Source organism: Electrona antarctica, assembly GCF_951216825.1.
Source record: "Electrona antarctica genome assembly, chromosome: 15".
Lineage (NCBI taxonomy): Eukaryota > Metazoa > Chordata > Actinopteri > Myctophiformes > Myctophidae > Electrona > Electrona antarctica.
The window spans coordinates 11,179,884-11,200,786 of NC_136796.1; the positions used below are offsets into that span (position 1 = coordinate 11,179,884).

The window sequence follows — 20,903 nt, forward strand, 5'->3', positions numbered from 1 at the left end:
GGGACCTCCAGAGTTCCTTGGGGGCTTCCAAATGGACCATTAGAGGTCCATAACTAGGTATACAAATGGAATGTGGCCTAATGCATACCAAACGGGTGGTTCTTGAAAATAAAACATTTGAGAGCCACTGGTCTAACCTAACCTATTTTGGGACTCCCATTAAGTCAATTCTTTATCATTCTACAACCCAGGTTCATTGAATAGAGTAGCACTCAAAGACACAGCTGTCTAAATCCCCTCCTGACCCACATTCACGCATTCAGCAAACCCAAGAAACCCCAGACCCATTTTGGGTTCCGCTTTGCAGTTGCAAGGAACGCTGCCTTATAAGGTCCCTACAGTCTTAAAGCTACAGCCGAAGAGTACTGTAAGAGTCCACAGAATAGAGCGTGTTTGGCCCTAAACACTAGGCTTCATTTGGTGAACACAGTGCCTCGGCAGGAGACACCCAGTCAGCAGGCGCACTCTCATCCATCGACTTCACCATCCACAAACGACCATTCAATCAATACAGTCAGTTGAGGAAGAACTATTTTCAGCATTATTAAATGATTGCAACTTCGAGGAATAAATGTTCATTATTCAGGTTTTCACCAATTGACGTAGACTCCGATGATAATGAAGAAGGAAGGAGGTGTGCGTGTGTGTGTGTGTGTGTCAATGCCCTGAAGTTTCCTGTCCAGGCGGCTGCTCAATAGCACCTCCTACAGGCCCTGAGAGAGAGCGAGAGAGAGAGAGAGAGAGAGCGAGAAGGCAGTTCCTCTCCCCAACAAATATATCCTCCTTTCCAACGAGATGTATAAATTATTGAGGTCTGAACCAATCAGGCAATCATGTTGGTCCTTCAGAACACTTAAGAGTTATTCACTTCAACCCAACATCACTCGACCATGACGCACATTTCTAGAAGTTCCTGTGGGCTCAGAAATATGTGTGGGCCACACCATACTTGACCAGTAGATACCAGAATGGACCAGTTCATACAAGACTGGACCAGCAGATAGCCAGACTAGACTAGTGCACCAGCAGCATTTGGCACCTCCAGTACCAAATCAGAGCAGACCAACATCAACGCTCTCTCTCTCTCATCCGTGTCTGTCATTTAGGAAACAACTAATTTCCTAGCATTCATTCATCATCGTGGACTGGGGGAGGCAGGGGGGGGGCTAGGCAAGGGGGTGAGTGAAGCAGCATCTTTGAGCTCTGGCATTCATCGTGCGAACGGTGCGATGATGTGGTGGACAGTGATGTAATCCGTTTTCAGTGGTCAACCCGTCATCTCCCGTTTGCTTCAGTCTGGCCCGGGCGTTCACAGAGTGGACTCGTTCTCCATGTGACAGGTGACGGTGGTGGAGGTGGTGGTGGCTGTGGTGGCCTTGCCGTTCTTGTTGAGTTTCAGGAAGGTGGGTTTCTCTGCCACTCCGCTGCCGTTGGCGTGCTCCGCCGCCGTCGTCAAGGCCCGCTTGTCTGATGCTTTGGCCGACTCGCGCTCCCTGACCAAACCACGATTACAAGAGATTAATTATTTTTTTAATTAACAAATCTGTTCAGATCCTGAGCCATGACTGTTTCATGCCAAAGCTTTGTGGCTTACGTAACTTATAATTTCATAACCACACACGTACCCGCCAAGTGCCCCGTGAGGCTAATTTTCTGCTAATCCCAGAAGTAGTTTGTACTCACCCCGGAGGAGAAGGGTAAATGACCAAGAAGCTGGCGGTGAGGAAGCCCAGCAGGGAGCCCCCGGAGGCCACCATGGGAATGACACTGACCGTGCCCACCGCCTCCACCACCGAACCCAGAGCCGAGGCCACCAGGATCTGACTGATGTACACCTGGAGAGCCATAACAACACAACATCACAACGTCACACACACAGCAGGGTCATTTTAAATCTGGAAGAATGAAACACACAACATGTGAAAGCAACAGAAGGTAAGAACGCCCACCTGGCAGGATAGGATCGCACAGTCGATGCCGAAGCCTCTCTTAGAGTTACCAGGACTGTGCTGGATGTACTAGAGAACAGAGAGATCAATGTCAGGAGCTCCAATGACCATTTCAAAGTGGTGTTAAGGAGTATATTGTTGCTGTCGGGAGGAAAACTCCTAACTCCATTGTTGAGGTTTTTGATTTTCTTTTTGCATAAATCAGTGCTATTGAACACCCTTTACGTCTGTGTGTTGTTTCTAAAATATTGAACGAATGGAAAGTAGTAAAAAAACGCTTTGGACAAAACCTCTTTACTCCATTGGAGACGCAAACTGTCTGCTATAGCAACTAACTCCACCGCCTCTCCCCCTCTCATGCAAGTAATTGACAATATATAAAGTCACAACATCAACTTTGATGAGGCAGTATTGCTTTGTTTTCAAAATATAAGGTTTTCTTAATGTCCTGAAAAATGAACATTTTGGAGTTAGGTGGTTTCTTCCCGACAGCATGTATGCAGGGTGAGTGTGTGCTAGTATGTACTGCATGTACCTCTTTGATCTCGTGGTATTGTCCTAGCAGAGCATAGGGACAATAGGAGATGCTCATGGAGATGACACCCATGGTGCTGATCATCACCATGGCAACATACACGTTAGGGAACATCGCCATGACAGCCGTTCCTGTGGAGAACAAAATAAGACTTCAGTAAGTAAATGGCGTCCAGTTACTGGACAGCTGCTGTGCCTCCTACCAAGACCTGTCCAGTTACTGGAGAGCTGCTAGACTAGTCATTGGTTAGACCAGTCATTAGTCCTACAACTACAACCTATCTCAAACCCTCACCCTAACCCTAACCTCCCACGGGGCAGCACACCTAAACCTAACCCATGTCTAACCAATGACTAGTCTAAACTAAGTATGCACCCCAGCTGCTGTGCCTCCTACAAAGACCTGTCCAGGTACTGGAGAGCCGCCATGCCTCCTACAAAGACCTGTTCTCATGGATTGTTCTCCAAAATGACCACTTGACTAATGAACCTGTGAAAATTCGTTACGAGATCCGATTGGTTTTCTGAAATGTTCTTAAAATTACGCAACAAATCCTAATGTTCCGATGTTGCCGTTCCTAATGTTCCAACATGTCTTGGACCCGTATCCAAATTGGACCTGTGAAATTCGTTACGAGTTCCAATGTGATATTGTGGAACCGACACAGACTGTTGGGTATTATTATAATATAATTATGGATCAACTGATAAACCTAATAATCTATATTACCAGTAGATAGCGGTTATAGGTTCTAGGAATCTAGCAGCTACATAACAGTCATAATCGTGAACCTTTGATGTGCTCTCTCAACTCATTAAACTCAGCTGGCAGCCTGGCACGCATGACAAGCTCAATCTCTCCCCCTTACTTTGCACTGTAGTAATCTGATCCTAGGTCAGCCTAAATCATCACGGGAGCTACAGTCTGTCCTGAACAGCGCCGAGTAGAGGGTCCTCTCAGATCAAATCGTGTATGACACAGAATAACAAACGAGACACAGGATCCGAGGTAATAGAATCTGAACCAACCTGGACCTACACTACAGTAATTTACCATAATAAAACACGGACCTGACCTGAATCTTGGGTTCAGGTAGACCCCCGAAGGTCTATTATTCTACTAAACATGATTCTATTTGACTCTGCAGTGGTACATACCGATGGAGAATCCCAACGTTCCCAGGATGTAGATGACCTTGATGCTAAGGTCAAAGTTGTCCAGATACTTCTGAAGAAGAGCTGAATGGGGGGGGAAACGAGGGAGAGAACGAGGGAAGGGAGAGAGAATATGTAATGTTAAATTAACCACTTAACCCCTAGATCTATTTTTGTATATAAATGATATATGCAAAGTTTTGAAATTTGACGTTTTAGAGAATGATACTAATATTATTTGACCTTCAGCAGCTGTTTGGAAGTTAAACTGGGGAAACTGAAATTATGGTTATAATAAATGATCACTTAACCTAATAAAAACCCTAAATGTATGATTTTTGGAAATATTTGTTTTACTTACTTACTTTTTTAACTAGCATATTATGTAGACATAGACCTCTATAGTGTTTCATTGTACAGATATTCTACTGTTAGACGGATGTTAGGTTCTTAGCTTGCAAATGATCCTTGAGTGTGTGTGTGTGTGTGTGTGTGTGTGTGTGTGTGTGTGTGTGTGTGTGTGTGTGTGACACACACACACACACACTGTGTGTGTGTGTGCGCATACAGTGACGCGCACTATTCCTACCTGAACAAGCAGCAGCAGTCATGGCGTATATCACCAGTCCCCAACATCCCATCTGGACTCCTTTGTGGTAGTTGGCTAAAGCCGTAGAGTTGAGAGGAGCCTATAAGAACACACACACACACTTATTAGGCATCGTGCAAGCACAATCATGTATATCTTATGTGTGTGTGGCTAGGGGGTGCTGTTAGGTAATATACTGCAGCCTATGGGCCGGGGCAAGGTGAGGAGGGCATACTGAGTGAGTGAGTGTGCGCTCGCACACACGCGCGCGCGCGCGCGCGCGCGCGTGCGTGCGTGTGCGTGTGCGTGTGCGTGTGCGTGTGGGTGTGTTTCAGGCCGTACCGTGGGGTCTCCTTCATAGATGACCTGTCCCATGAAGTCGGTGTAGAAGACGGCCTCGGCTATGATGGAGAACCAGGTGAGCAGGTGACACACACACAACCTGAGCAGCTCTGGAGGCATCTTCAGCATGGACAGCCACAGCAGCCTGACCGTGGTCTCTGTCTGGAGACAGAGAGAGAGAGAGAGACAGAGAGAGAGAGAGAGACATAGGAGAGAGGGGGGGCAGAGGCAGAAAGAGAGAAAGAAAGCAGGGCAAAGTGTTAAAATACTAAATCTAGTGTTTATCCTTTCCGTTCAAGTCCATATGCCTCTAACCTCTCCCACCTCCCTGTACTCCATTTCTTTCCATCCATCCATCCATCCATCCATCCATCAATCCCTCCATTTATCCATTCATCACCCCTCCCTCATCCATCTACTGCAGTGGTTTTCAACCTATTTGGCATTTGAGGACCACCATTTGATGAGATTTAGCCTCTCAGACCCAAAACTAAAGAATATTTTGTCATGGTTAACATTGACCAAAATTACAATTCTTCTACATTCTCCAATTGTGTAGACTTCTTGTAAATTTAGTAGGCTAATGCAGATGTTTAACAATAATTCAACTCCTGAGAGCGTAAAATGAAACCAAATGGACCCCGTAAGAGTCCATTTGGTTACAAACTCTCCCATCATTTAGCTGGGAGCCACCTGGAACCCCCTCAAGGACCACTGGTTGAGAACCACTGCTCTACTAACTGTATCCATCCATTACCTCTCCCTCTTCACTCTCGGTGTCTCCACTGGAGGAGTTGGTGTTGCCGCTCTGATGTCGGTTCCTCTGGCGTCTCTTCCTGTGCCTGGTCTCCACCTCGTACAGGTCGTTCATGCTGCGCGACGACTTGATGAGCAGGGCGGCGTTGGCCCTGCGGTAGCGGTAGCGGTGAGCCCCCACGCGCCCGTAGTACGAGAACGTGCACGACGGCTGCCGGTAGAACGTGTGCCGACGGCGAGACTGGCCGGTGCTGGCACTGCTGGCAGCTGTAGAGAGAAAGACAGAATGATTTAACCTGATGAACCCCAGATAGGAGGACCTGTTCCGGGCATGTCATTATTGTTCATCTTCTTTGACTGTGAGTCGTTAAATGGTAATTAAGGTGAAGGCTTTGAATAAAATCTCTACCATACGACATGGTCTGTCACACACTGAAAATAGCCAATCTAATGTGTCTATTAACCCATTTTGACCTGAAATCAGATTCTAAAAATGTCTTCTACATCCTGACAGTTTTCTGAAAAAGCTATGTTTCTATGTCAGTGGTTCTTCGATTTTTCAAAAATAGCAGACCTACAAGCTCGTAGCGCGCCACTCGGTGGCACGCTATGAGCTTGTAGATCTGATATTTTTCAATAGCTAAAGCATAACATAATGCTAACAAAATGGCCCAAAATGGGTTAACGTGTCATAAACGTGAAGATTTGCTATTTTAGCTACTTTTGGAGAGAATAATTGGAGAATAATTATAATTTTGCCCAAAACTGGGACGCCAGGTTGAAAGTGGTTATTAGCAATCACCTATCTATTCTGTTTTATTTGTTGCAATGCACAAGTTAATAAGAATACAAGACAAAATATACGATATGAATATGACTATGCCTCAGATCTCACCTTTGACCATTCCAACACGGTGGGCCTCTCCTTTCTCACTCAGCCCGTTAACACGAGTTCTGCTAGCGTTAGCTACGTTAGCTAACAGTCGGCCATTTGGTGTCTGTGGCTCGTTAGGGTGGTTGCTCAGCAACGCCAACTGTCCTTCGTCTTCGTCCATTTCCTGCAGGAAAGCGGAGACGCGGGAGATGCGCGGGCCCACGGGCTGCGAGGGCGCGAGGTGGTTGTTGCTATGGGGCCGAAGAAAGTCTTGGCTTCCCGCGCTGCTGCTGCGTCTGAGATTGGACACCCGGGGTGGGGAAGAGCTGCGATTGGAGGTGAAAAAGGAAGCAGTTCTGGGTGGTGAGCCGTGGTAGGACGAAAGGTGGTCGGCAAAGATGGATGGCTCGATATGGCGAAGAAACAAAGCATCATGGTCCAGGTGGTCGAGAGTAGCATCTGTCATGGCCAGGACACTGTCACTTTTACCTAGGAAGAACATAAACAAACAAACAAACAGGTGGGTCAATTCATTTATCTCCTGAGGATCTTGGTCAGTCTATGGCGTCATCTGAAGTTACTTCCTTGGCCTACTAGCGAGTCGCAACGTGAACAATAAATTACACACTGAATGGGTCCAGTGGTTTGCTACATTAGCTTTGTTAACGCTCACACACACAAGCACGCACGTGTGCACACACACACACACACACACACACACACACACACACACACACACACACACACACACACACACACACACACACACACACACACACACACACACACACACACACACACACACACACACACAGACACAGACACAGAAACATAAAGGGAGACAGACAACAAGTGAATGAAAGAAAATGAATGAAAGAAATGTCTTCTTTGGACTCTCCAAACTTACTCCTAACAAGCTCCACCTCCAGGAAGTCCATGTCACCGCGCTCCGATTGGTCATCTCCGTAGGGGTCAAAGAAGTCATAGCTGTCATTCATCTCATCTTCTCCAATGATCTCCAGTTGGGGGGCCGTACCGAGGATGGCCCTGCCATTGGCCGAAGGGTGTGGGTGGGCGGGCTCCAGACTCGCCTTCATCGTAGAGCAGATTAATTTTAATGGGCAAATAATTATAATTCAAGCTGCCAAATGAAAACCTGTGTGACCCTATGCTGATATGATGGATATGAATGATGCACAACTTATTAACAGTTTATTTGAAAAAGAGTTATGAAGAGTTATATCTGAAAATATGTTGTTCCAGGGACCCCCCAGAAGCAAATATTTGAGTTAAAAATGTTTGCTGTGAAATATATAAAAAGATTTCACGTTTTCTTTCTCTCAAAAAATAGCAGATCTACAAGCACGTGGCGCGGCACTCGCTGCTGCGCTATGAGCTTGTAGATCTGCTATTTTTCAACAGCTAGCTAAAGTACAAAATCAAGCGTAGCGATAGTTCATTGAGGCCATGTTCCTGGAATAACATATTTTCAGATGGGGGTTGGTGGCCAATTACATATCATTACATATCAATTACATATCATTTCTGGGGTCCTTGACATGAAATATGGAGCACCATTGATACGGAAACATTTCAGGAAACTGTCAGAATTTAGAAGACATTCTTTAAATTTCGACGTCAGGTCTAAATGGGTTAATGTACCTGGTCCATGCGGTCCATGCGGTCCATGCGGTCCATGCGGTCGTGCAGCGGGGAGTACTGCTGCTCCTCGATGCTGAAGAGATGCAGCGCCACAGAGATGGTGAAGAGGATGGCAGCGAAGAAGAACAGGATCTGCTCCTGAGACTTAAATATCTGACCCAGGAAGGTGTGTGTCCAGTCTAGACCCCCCAGAGCATAGCCCACTGCACCTCCAAGACCTGCACACACACGCACACGCGCGCACACACACACGCACACGCACACGCACACACACACACACACACACACACACACACACACACACACACACACACAGGGGAAGTGAGGATGAAAGAGTCATGATTAGTCTAGTCGTCTAGATCATCACATGTATGTGCACATGTGCATTAGCCTATGCACGTGCACACCTACCCACGTGCATTAGCCTATGCACGTGCATACAGTACACACAGCATGTACAAATAATGGTCCTCCGTCAAGTGTGATGGTCACGGAAATGAAGTACTTTATGGTCTGAATGAGACGAGTCTTTGCATGCGGACATGGAGACAGTGTGTGCACGTGTGTGTGTGTGTGTGTGTGTGTGTGTGTGCGCGTGGGTTCTGTGTTGTATTCCATGTGTTCTATGCAATATGTCACTGTATGTTTGTACTGTGTCAACAGTGACTATAAAAATGAATATATGCTCTTTTGTCAACAGGCCTTCAACAGGAAAGTGTTAATGATGAACTTGGTGGTGATATACTGTATGTACTGTACACTACAGTACAGTATGTTTCAATTTCAATACTGTGGGGTGATACGTATGATATGCAAGATTCACATTATACATTGTGTGTATGTATTTGAGTAAATATTGTTTATTGGTCAACAGATTATACACCACTAGTAGATTGCTTCATCACTATCTGCGTGAACTGCTATATTAACCCATTCTGGACGGGAACCCCTTTTGGTGTTTTAAGCATTATGTTATACTTTAGCTATTTTTGAAAAATCGTTAAAATGTGGCGCAAATCTTTGAATATAATATTCTTTCAGAGTGAACGTTTTAGCTCAAATCTTGGTGAGGTCCCTGGAATTACAAATTTTCAGATGGGGGTTGGCAGCCAATTACATATATTTTTGGGGGTCCTTGACATGAAAAAACGACTGACATAGAATCATGGGTTTTTCAGAAAACTGTCAGGATTTAGAAGGAATTTGTAGAATCGTCCTCAGGTCTAAATGGATTAAAGAATGATGAAACATGGTGACACACTATGATATCTGGAAGCATCTCACTGACCACTTACTGGACACCTGTGTCTCTGTTTTAGATAAAGATGAGAAGGAGAAAAGACATAATGGGATATGGAGTCTATGGACATGGATGTGATGCTGGATGAAGGATGCTCTCATGGGATTAAAACACCTTGTGATTGGTAAGTAAAGATAGATTTGATTCTGTCTGCCTGCCTGGATAGGGAAAGACAATGGGTATATTAAGCTGCCTGAAACTGAATGAGGCCGCCATCTACTTACTAATATCTAGCCGCAGCGCTTGCTATAGATATTAGACCTAGAACTAATATATAATAATAATATAATGTTGTAAAATGTACATGCATAGTGAACATGCAGACTGGTCTGTCATCTTTGCTGAAAATGCTAATCTCCTCAAGGAACCCACCGCAATATCAACAATGATAGTTTTTACATAGATTACTTGACACAAGGTTCCTAAACCGGCAGTGGGTGCCCCCGCCCCCGCCCCCCAGCCATTTGAATACCTGTTCTGTGAACACCGTAAAGGTGTGTGCCTACATGACAAAATGACCAGGGGGAGGGGATCTTCAGCCTTAATCTCAGTGGGTGCTATTTGGCTTATTATTTTTTCAGTGGGTGCCCAAGCCCTCAGGCACTCCCGAAGTTGACGCCGTTGCTTGACACTAGACTGTAGCTGTTGTATGGGTTTTTAAACGCACAATGAACTCCACGTGCCTTTTACTCTGTAACTGGTATTGCTGACAATAAAGTTGAACCTTGATGAATATATAGTACGAGTGAATGTTACAGTTATTCATTATAGACATGTGAATGCTCTGTAGTGTACATTGTCCCAGTAGTCAATCAGGAGTCAGTCATCCAGAAGAACGGACTGTGCCAGAGACAGAACAAGGGTCAGAAGTTCAGAACAGAACAGCCAGTTTTCATAATGAAGGTCAGGCTGTGGAGCCTGATGGCTACAGGCACAAAGGACTGTCCATGTCTCTGTGTGTCCTAATGCACTGTGAATCTCCTAATGCAGCAAGGAAGATGTGAATCAGCCACACAATTATGACATAATCGCCTAATCACAATTATTTTTGATGCCCAGCTTTGTGTGTGCGCGTGTGAATTTTGGCGATGATTTGATTGTCTGGGCACCCGATAGCGATGATTTGATTGGCATTGAGCAAAGTAGGATAAAAAGTGAGGTCAGAAAATGGCCGGAATGTGATGATGTATGATGATGTAAAGAGCGCCCCTCACCTCACACAAGTGTGATTTTCATGTTGAAAAATGTTCATATTATTTTCAATTTATAGATCGTCTATTTCCACTATTCATGTTTTTTTTAATAGAATAAAGTTACTACATTATGTAAGTTATAAGTTATATCTGCCCTGTGCACCTTTTGTTTACGAAGCCTAAAAGCCAAACAGATTTTATTCATAGTGCGTGTTCAACGACACAATGTGTGTGTGTGTGTGTGTGTGTGTGTGTGTGTGTGTGTGTGTGTGTGTGAGATGTGTACCTGCTGAAGCAGCATGGATGTTGAGCGCCATGTCTTGTTCCTCCGTGTCGGCGACATCCAGTAGGTACGCCCTGATTGGTCCCTCCGTGGCGTCGGCGCAGAAATCCAAAACCACCACCCCCAGCACGGTAAGAACGATCCCTATTGGCTGACTCCCCTGCTCATCACCCAGGGCCAGACCTTAATAGGGAGAAATAGATTATCTGAAAAATGTGTGTTTCGTCACATGGAGATAGGAGAGAGGAACAACCTTGATGTTCAATGTCCAGAGGAACCCTTTCAATCATTTTCACAGATTTCTTTCATTCACAGAATCTTTATACAGTATTGTATGCATTTATTTTGTGTCTGCAGCAAAAATGTGATGTAAGCAAAATATTAAATTTAAATATCCTGTCTTGAACAAACAAAAAGATGTCTTTAAAATAAAATCTCAGCAATTCCAATGCAACAAAATAACACATTTCTATTTTCTAAGCAGCTGTGATGTTTTCAGTGTAGTCAGTGGGTTCCAGGACATGACAGGTCATTTGAATTGGTCTCATGGAAATGTTGAGTCCCAGGGAAATTCTATGAGTCCTAATAAAACAATATATACAGTACGGCAACATTTGTCTGCCTTTCATTGTTTTCATGGAGAAAAACACTCTCTGCCTTTCAAGTATATTCAAGAAACAAAATTAACTTATGTCACTGCTATGCTCTAACTGCTAGCGCCGAATTTTGTTTTTAATTCATGAAAATGTTGTGCTTTTTTGAGAATTAGTTTGAAAATGTTTTAAAACAAAAATATTTCAAAATTAAATGTACGAAACAAAAAAATGAAGGGACCCATAAAAAACCCAGTGTTGGGAACCAGTGCGCTACTGTCTACTGTACACTGTATTGCCTACTGTACCTCCAACAAGCTACCTGAAAACACACCTGACATGCCTACGGTACTTGTCTGTGTGGAAACATGTTCCTAAGATATAGGGCTATACTCCCGAGGTCTCGATATGAATGCTGTACACATCACGTATTCATCGCTCAACGTAGTGACAAACTATTGTTGCACAGCGCAAGCCTTTGGAAGTAATGTTTTTCAGAGCTCAGCAGCAGTGCCATTGTCGCATTGTGTCTGCAAGCCCATTGCCCTCTCTGGGAAACTCACCTTACTCCCACAGAATGGCACGCATCATGATTATTGTGTGTGCGTGTGTGTGCGTGCACGCATGCGTTTGTGTGTGTGTGGGTGTGGGTGGGTGGGTGGGGTGGACTGGACGCATATGAGAGGCTGTCTGACGTAGCATGACTTTACCAACTCACAGGAACTCTATTTATGCGTTTGAAACAAAAACTGTTCATAGTAAACGTTCTGTGTGTGTGTGTGTGTGTCTGTGGGACAATGGATCGGCGGCACCAGTCACTAGCCCGGCAGACAGACGGGAAGTGAATTGTGATTGGTGGAGAAGGGGGGGGCACAAACAGGAAGCATTTCCCTGTGAACTGCCGGCTCCCGTGTTCCCATGTCAACAAACACACACAGGTTACTACAGCGTTCCCATGCCCCCCACACTCACACACTCTCTTTCACTTGTTTTCCTTATTTCCTCTTTCTCATTCACACAGATACAGGTCAGTGCTGCATTCCCATATTAGCCCCACTGGCACGGTGTACGACTGTACACACACACACACACACACACACACACACACACACACACACACACACACACACACACACACGCAACCCTAACAAGACCCGAGTGCCACCTCCCCAGAGAAAGTGTGCTGAGCTGCTTTCCCAAGCGGTTGCTTGGGAATCGGAAGGTTCCCGGTTCCGATCCAGGCTCCCGTGTTACTGTCGAAGTGTCCTTGAGCAAGACACTGAACCCCTAAACTGCTCTCGGTATGAGCAGGTTAGTGCCGGCCCTTGCATGTGTGAATGTGTGTGTGTGTGTGTGTGTGTGTGTGTGTGTGTGTGTGTGTGAATGTTATGCACATTGTACATAGCTTTGGATTAAATGTGCCATTTACCATTTAAAGGGTGGATTTTATTTTGTAGACTTGAATAGAATATTAAAGTTACTTCACATCAAAAGCATCACAAAGGGCCACAGTAATGTTTTCATGCCTTCTCATTTCTGAAAGGTTACATAGATCAGGGGTTCTCAACCCGTGGGTCGCGACCCCTCGGGGGGTCGCCAAATTATTTTAGGGGGTCCCCAAATTATTTAAAAAAAAAAAAAAAAAAAAAAAAAAGATTTTTTTTAAAAATTTATTTTCACGATTTTTCAAAAATAGCAGACCTACAAGCTCGTAGCGCGCCACTCTATTTTTCAATAGCTAAATTATAACACTGCTTAAAACACCAAACACTGCATGTGTGTATGTACAGTATGTATTAAGGTTAACGTGGCAGTTTAATATACTGTACATGAATGCACAAACAGTACAGTAATAAACGGGTTAACGGGTAATGTGTTTAACAAGGGTCTTTGGGTCAGAGGTGACGACGAGCCCTCTTCATGCATGCTTTGGAGGCTGTCTTCGTCATCTGTTGCCATGGCAACGTACTCTAGTCACCGTAGCAACACACACACACATAATGTCACTGTGTGCACGACTGCACGTGAGTATTATTCACAGTTAATGTCTCAACGTGCAAAATGATGTGTAGTTAGTGTGCGTGCGTGCGTGCATATATGCATGAGTGTGTGTGTGTGTGTGTGGGGCGCTAATGACGTATGTGTCCGGAACAATGCTTCTATATATAGCCCAGCGATCATTAACTGTGTGAGGTGGTAATCAATACTTTTAATTGCCTTGTGTCATGTGTATGTTACAGTTACATGTGACCTTGGCATGACATTCTGGTGATGTGATAAGCTGCGGGATTTGATCAGGACGACAACAAATGAGGGCAGGTCGTACTGGGTGTGACACACTGAAAACATTCGCACCAGTGCACTGCGTGCAGATGTTTCACAGTTCTTGGATCCACTGCAAGATTACAAATACGGAGAGGCTGAGAATGATGCTCCCCCGCTCCTGTGTTATCTCGCATCTTAAACCCGATTTAGTCACGAAAACAGTGTACAGTACACTGACGCTGCATAAATTAATTGGTAGTTTTGAGCTGCTGTGACACTGTGCAGATATTTATTTTGTTTTTCCTTTACTTGCTGAAGTCCCACGTAATTTTAAAATGAATGAATTATGTTTACCTCAATATGCTGTGATTTGTGGTGATTTGTAATGTGTTTATTGAATCACAATTATCCCTAAAGGGCGGCCATTTTTGGCTGCCAGATGCCTCTTTCTATGCATTTTGACATTAGAGGTGATATTCGTCTGAGAATTAGCAGCTAGGCCTATATGTCCTTTTTGCACCTTGGTATATATATATATATGATCTATTAACCCCTTTTGAGCGGGAACCCCTTGTTATAATTTAGCTATTGAAAAATAGCAGATCTACAAGCTCATAGCGCGCCACCGAGTGGCGCGCTACGAGCTTGTAGGTCTGCTATTTTTTTAAAACCGTGAAAATATTTATTGATTTAGAAGATTGTTTTTACATTTTTAGGTCAGGCCTAAATGGGTTAAAAAAAAGTATCCTCTGTTGATCATCAAGGACTTTTAAATCTCCAACTTAATTTCCTTTTCATTCTCTTCCCTCTCCCTTCCCTGTCTCTCACACTCACTCACTCATACAGGCACCCACCGATAAGCGATCCATTGAGAAACAGTGCCACTCCCAGTAGCGTTCCAATGCACAGGGCCAGTATGAAAGGTCTTCTCCTCCCCCATGGCAGAGTGCAGCGGTCACTGGCTGATCCAATGAGAGGCGTGAACATCAAACCCAGTATAGGACTCAGGAACCAGGTTAAACTGTAGTACTGCTCTGGGAGACCTGGCGATGGAGAGCGAGAGAGAGAGAAATAAATAAATAGTTTAGAGCATGTCTGTTTCTCCTGACTGTACAGTGGACATTGACAGAGAAAAGGTTTGTGTGTGTGTGTGTGTGTGTGTGTGTGTGTGTGTGTGTATGTGTGTGTGCGTATGTATGTGAAAAAAATAAAAGGCATGGAGGTTAGACATTTGACACAGGTTATCATCGGATTCCAACCTATGACATTGCAAGCAGGTCAGTGCCAGTGACTTTCAGTAGTAGAGGCCTGCAGAGGGGAGCTGTATGTGTCTGTGACACAGGTGATGGTCGTTATTGATGCTTAATACATCAAGGAAGGCAATTATGTTTCTGCACTGTCAAATAGGTCTACATCTATCCTAAGATGCCATCAAAGAAAAGAAGAAATGTTAACTCGAGCTAGGTTTAAACATGAAAGCATGTTTACAGTTGTTGCACAGAAATTAAGTAATTTTACATGAAAAGTACTGCTACTTTTGCAATGTAGTTAAATACAAATTGTGAAAAAAGCTTGGGGGGGAAGATAAATCATTAAAAAAAAAAGATTTTTCGGTCATTTGTCTGGAAAATAATTGTGTTGAAAATATCGTGAAAAATCGTATCGTGAACCTCATATCGTGATACGTATCGTATCGTGAGTTGAGTGTATCATTACATGCCTAGTTGTACACCTCACACGGTCAAACCTATGCAAGGAAACCTTATTTCTACAGCATCTTTCATACACCAGGGCAACTCAAAGTGCTTCACTGAATAAAAACAGCTACAAAACAGAGCACTTTAACAAGAGATACAATCTATCTATAAATGCACCAAGTCTCTGTGTGTACGTACGTCTATAATCCATGTGACTCGAGAACCGTTCGCCCCATCGACTTCAAATCCAACACATGCGTTCCACACACCCACAGGGAGTGCAGTGCCCGGTGTCCGTCGGATAGCTGGTTGTCCAGAACCAGCACAAAAGCCTCTCCCCGGGCTCTGGACCTGATCACCACTATCTCTCCATATATGGAGCTGGCCTGTTCTGACATCACAATGCTTGTTCTGACATCACAATGATGTTCTGACATCTGCATAGACTCCATATTTGGGCATGCCTGATAAAGAACTCCATATATGGGCATAAAAAGGACATAACTGGTTGGGGCATTCATTTCCAACTTGCATCGTTCCAACTCCAAGTAGGCCAGTGCCAAACAGGCACAGCTCTAGTTGTATAGATACAGGAACCTTTGTGAGAAATAATAAAAGTGAAATTTAAAAACAGCACCACATCAACTAAAGCCCAGGCATACCTAGCTGTTCTCAGCCATCATTGGGTAGAGTAAATAGTGTTAAATAATCAAGTGAGAACATGCTGATCCAGTGTTCAACAGTGGGCAATGTGCATGTGCTTTGAACATACACACTGGGTTCCCTTTCCAAATCACGGCGGCATGAATAACATTCTGATCCAGAGTGAAATTCACTTGCTGTGTTTAAAGTACTCTTTGATGAGTTATGGCCAGTTGCGACATCCAATGAAGATTGTATTTGTATGCGAGACCTGGCTTTTATCAAGTCAAAGAACAGGTTGTCCAGAGTGTTTATAATGCCTTAGATAATGACTTCATAGTGCCTCACGTCCTGTTCATTTGACTTCAACCCTGCATGTCCGTTTTCGTTGATGAAATCATCAACATTAACTAGAAATACTGCATCATGGGTTGTGTGCCTCCACCAACAAGTTGCCGCTTACACATCCACGTCTGTCCACATCTGAAGGAATTTAATCAATTATTTTTGGGGGTGAAAGGTGAGTAATTTGTGAGGTCACAATGATCTTAACCTTTGGCAATTGACCACCAAATTCTAATCAGTTAGTAGAGTCCAAGTGAATGTTTGTGCCATGTACGGTGTATTGCAATTCCCTCCAGGTAGAGAGAGAGATATTATGTTCTTGTCATGAGTATGGGAAGGACTTGAGGTCACATTGACAACACACTCATTTTAATTAGTTCATCCTTGAGTTCAAGTGGATTGTTTGTTTACAATGTGAAGACAAGGTGTTCCCGAGATACGGAATTGACAAGAATGGGACAGACGTATGGATATACAAATGGGACAGACGTATGGACGGATAGACAGGTAGATGGACAACTGGGACAGACGTATGGACGGATAGACAGGTAGATGGACAACTGGAAAACATGTTGCCTCCACTTAACAGGCAAGTTAAGTTAGTGCTGTGCATAGTTGAGTTGTGTGGCGGCATGACACGCGCACACGCACACGCACACACACGCACACGCACACAGTCGATAATGTAAAAATGAGCCTTACAACTCTTCCTCCCCACTCCCCAGCCAAAAAAAATATTAAGCTTGGAGATGGAGTTATTGTTGTTTCTGACCAAGAGCACTTGACACATGATGACACATAATTGCGTGTGAAGCCAGGACCGAGAAGAAGTTTACAAATGAGAAGTTGAAGGTCCAATAAAATGCGTACAATAACAGATTAATCACAGAACCTGACTTTGCAGTTTCCACCAATTCCTTTTCATGCTTTTCATTGTTATTCAAGTGTGTGTGTCATCATAGGTCACCAGGTCATTGAGTTCACTGTTTCTCAACTAGTGGAAAGACATTTTAAAGAAATCAACAACTCCTACACATTACTAAATGAATGGTCAGGGACCACGCGCAATACTTCCACGGACCACCCGTGGTCCGTTTCACCTGTAGAAAACCCCTGGCCTAGGGGGAGGCCAGGGGGGGGCATGTAGGTTTTCAATGTGGTCATTCAAATGAGTCCCAGAAAAATGTTATGGATCCCCAATAAAACAACAAAGTGTGAGAATGTCACGTAGCAGAACAAAGTTGTATGTGTCCCGTGCACACCGTGGCGGTTGGTTTGATGCATCCTTTCATTACCCGAGCGCTAAAGATTTGATTCTAGATGCTCCCACAAGGCAAAAAAGGTCTGCCCGGATTCCCTGGATGATAAACCACTCTACTGTGTCTCATCTTTCCAGACACAGGTCCTGTCTTATAGGACAAGCCTGTGGAAAGCACATGACACACAGAAGATGGTAACCTCTGCTCTTGCTAAACAAAATCCAATATTTTACCACACACAAGCACACATTCTGCACACGCGCACACGCACACACAGGCACAGCACACGCACATGTTATCTAACCACTATTACATGATATTCAATCACTCAGAAGCTTATATTATGTACTGTAGTGTAATCTTATAGGACATACAGTACAGTGAGCCTTCAGTGATTCTGATTCAGATACTCTAATCAGGTACCCACCAGCCCACCATAATTGGCTACACTTCCATCCAGTATTCAAGATGCTGTTCCCTTCTAAATCTGTCACTTCAACTGAACATCAGTTGGTTTCTCCACCAGGCCGAAGGTATGGGAAGAGCATGTTTTGCACTCTGTCCGTCCGTCCATGTGTCCGTCTGTGTACAGATAAATCTCCGGCACCGCTCATGGTCTGGTCGCTACAAAACTATGCACACACTCCCTGGATGCCAATTTCCAACCTCTGCCCAAAGATTTCCAGAACACCGTCTTATAGCGCCACCATGAGGCAGATGTTCACATTTTTACCTATACCTGCACCGATCTGCGTGAAACTTTGCATGCACACTCCTCCTTAGAGGCCAAGGAAAAGCCTTTTTCACATCTGCCTTTCCGCCGTAAGTCATTTGATCAAGACGGATCTGTCCAATATTTCATATTCCATTCTAATTGGCTAACATTGGCTTCCAAAGTTAGAAACAGACGTAGAGAGAGAGAGAGAGAGAGAGAGAGAGAGAGAGAGAGAGAGAGAGAGAGAGAGAGAGAGAGAGAGAGAGAGAGAGAGAGAGAGAGAGAGAGAGAGAGAGAGAGAGAGCATTGATGGTTGATGCTGACAGTCTACTTTAAAGGATAACACTCATATGGTGAAGGATGTGGAAGTGGTGTTTCAAGTCTATTAAGAGGCTCTCTTGTGGTGAATGTCAATAGCTGTGTTGTCATATATGATTAGCGAGATCTCAGTCCAATAAGAATCCTCACAGAGTCAAGTCATTAGAGTGACTGAATAGATGTGAAGGCTGACCTGGTTTGACTTTGACAAGTCTGTCAGCTGACGGAGGCGACACACACATGCACACACACGCACACACACACACACACACACACACACACACACACACACACACACACAGTCTCGCACTTAATTTCTGACCGCCGCTCCCGCCCACATACATCATTTAAGTGTCATTTTAGTCCTGCATTATCCTGCAATATTATCATCTACGTCTAGTCCCGTATAATCCTGTTTTCAATTGGGTGCAAAAAACAAACAAACAAACAGAATGAGAGAGAGCGAGTGAAACAGATACACAGCCATTACAGCACCATGGACAGCGACAGATGCTATTACCGGTATTTAAAAAGCGACTGTTTTGAGGTCCTACAGGTCCCGCTCTAATTCACACCCTCCTGTTGATGGAATTGACAACGTTAAGAATTGACTGTCGGTGGATCTGACAGTCACGTGAGGCTATGTTTTCAGAGTAGTAGCCCAAAACCGATTTTTGGCCTATCTATCCAGATTGGAATGAGATACAGAAATTCAATCTGATCACTTGCAAATAACAGTGTGGATAGTCAGTCCTAAAGATTAGATTTGAGAAACAAATTGGATTTGCGGAAAGCCTAATGCATTGCTAATTGTTACAGATCCAAGTCTCTGCATCTGGTTCTGGTTGGTAACTTTTCAGAGTGTCTTGACTGTTCCGACTGGGCTGTACTGGCGGCAGAAAATGTGATTCCTTGAACGCAATTAGGTGAGATGTGAGAGATTATTTGAAAAGCAGAGTCCAATGGGAGCACATCAGTACAACTGTGATATTGCTATTGTCCTGTGCTACTGTAGCCTAGGGCTGTCTGTCATGAGCATGACATTAACTTTACGTTTCATTGTCACAAATAATTGCGGTTAACAATTAAACATTGAAACATTTAAATACAAATTACATTTCTGTTTGGCTTTTATTTAGTGTCACAGGGCATATTTCATAACTATACTGAGAAATGGAAAGAGTGGAAATAGCTAATCTACAATAAATAATTGCTATTATCTAACTATAAATGCACCAAGTCTCTGTACGTCTGTAATCCACGTAAAGCGAGAACCGTTGGCCCCACCTACTTCAGATTCGGACCCACGGTTGTTCAGAACCGCCACAAAAAGCCTCTGCCGGGCCACAAAAGGCATCTGCCTGGGCCAGACTCCATATTGGGGCATGCCTGACAAAGAACTGTTCTGACATCATTCTGACGTCTGCATAGACTCCATATTTGGGCATAAAAGGGACACAGACATAATATCTGGGTGGGGCATGCATTTCCAACTTGCATCGTTCCAAGTAGGCCAGTGCCCAACGTGCACCGCTGCAGAGGCTCCAAAGCATAATATCTGGGTAGGCCAGTGCCCAACGTGCACCGCTGCAGAGGCTCCAAAGCATAATATCTGGGTAGGCCAGTGCCCAACGTGCACCGCTGCAGAGGCTCCAAAGCATAATATCTGGGTAGGCCAGTGCCCAACGTGCACCGCTGTAGAGGCTCCAAAGCATAATATCTGGGTAGGCCAGTGCCCAACGTGCACCGCTGTAGAGGCTCCAAAGCATAATATCTGGGTAGGCCAGTGCCCAACGTGCACCGCTGTAGAGGCTCCAAAGCATAATATCTGGGTAGGCCAGTGCCCAACGTGCACCGCTGTAGAGGCTCCAAAGCATAATATCTGGGTAGGCCAGTGCCCAACGTGCACCGCTGTAGAGGCTCCAAAGCATAATATCTGGGTAGGCCAGTGCCCAACGTGCACCGCTGTAGAGGCTCCAAAGCATAATATCTGGGTAGGCCAGTGCCCAACGTGCACCGCTGTAGAGGCCCAACGGCCCTCTTATGGGGGTCCCTGCTGGAATATCTTTTCAAATGGGGGTCGGTGGGCTAATACGTGTCAATTTGGGGGTCCTTGACATGGAAGGGTTTAAGAAGCATTGCTGTGCTGGGTTGCCGACCGTGAGCCATACTAACCGAGGCTTGACCTCGGTTAGTCGCTACAGTGACCAGGTCTTGGGAACCCTGTGACCACAGAGACTCCATCATCACCTCCACTTCCTGTGTCCTAAAATGGTCAGGTCATTCATACAGCACTTCCTCTTCTGGGGTTTGTTCATATAATAAAATATCACCGGTTTGTTCTTTATCCCAGAAAAGCCCTATTCTCTTTGTCTCTCTCTCTCCATATCTCCCTCCCGCCTCCCCACCTCTCCCCCTCTCCCTCTCCCCCT

The 20,903-nt window shown here is 44.6% G+C and overlaps 1 protein-coding gene across 1 annotated transcript in view; it reads right to left on the bottom strand.

Annotated features, from left to right (window-relative positions):
* Window positions 1–1,288: 1,288 nt before the first annotated feature.
* Window positions 1,289–20,903, bottom strand: part of LOC306938978 (solute carrier family 45 member 4-like) — a 60,564-nt gene continuing 40,949 nt past the window's right edge. The window contains exons 4-16 of the mRNA XM_079523398.1: window positions 14,350–14,538; window positions 10,641–10,820; window positions 7,862–8,079; window positions 7,107–7,290; window positions 6,221–6,688; window positions 5,327–5,592; window positions 4,570–4,731; window positions 4,228–4,327; window positions 3,642–3,722; window positions 2,485–2,615; window positions 1,950–2,018; window positions 1,684–1,835; window positions 1,289–1,493 (exon numbers count right to left, since the gene is read on the bottom strand). Coding sequence (XP_079379524.1) covers window positions 1,310–1,493; window positions 1,684–1,835; window positions 1,950–2,018; window positions 2,485–2,615; window positions 3,642–3,722; window positions 4,228–4,327; window positions 4,570–4,731; window positions 5,327–5,592; window positions 6,221–6,688; window positions 7,107–7,290; window positions 7,862–8,079; window positions 10,641–10,820; window positions 14,350–14,538 — 2,384 coding nt within the window. The 3' untranslated portion in view covers window positions 1,289–1,309. The remainder of the gene's footprint in view (window positions 1,494–1,683; window positions 1,836–1,949; window positions 2,019–2,484; window positions 2,616–3,641; window positions 3,723–4,227; window positions 4,328–4,569; window positions 4,732–5,326; window positions 5,593–6,220; window positions 6,689–7,106; window positions 7,291–7,861; window positions 8,080–10,640; window positions 10,821–14,349; window positions 14,539–20,903) is intronic.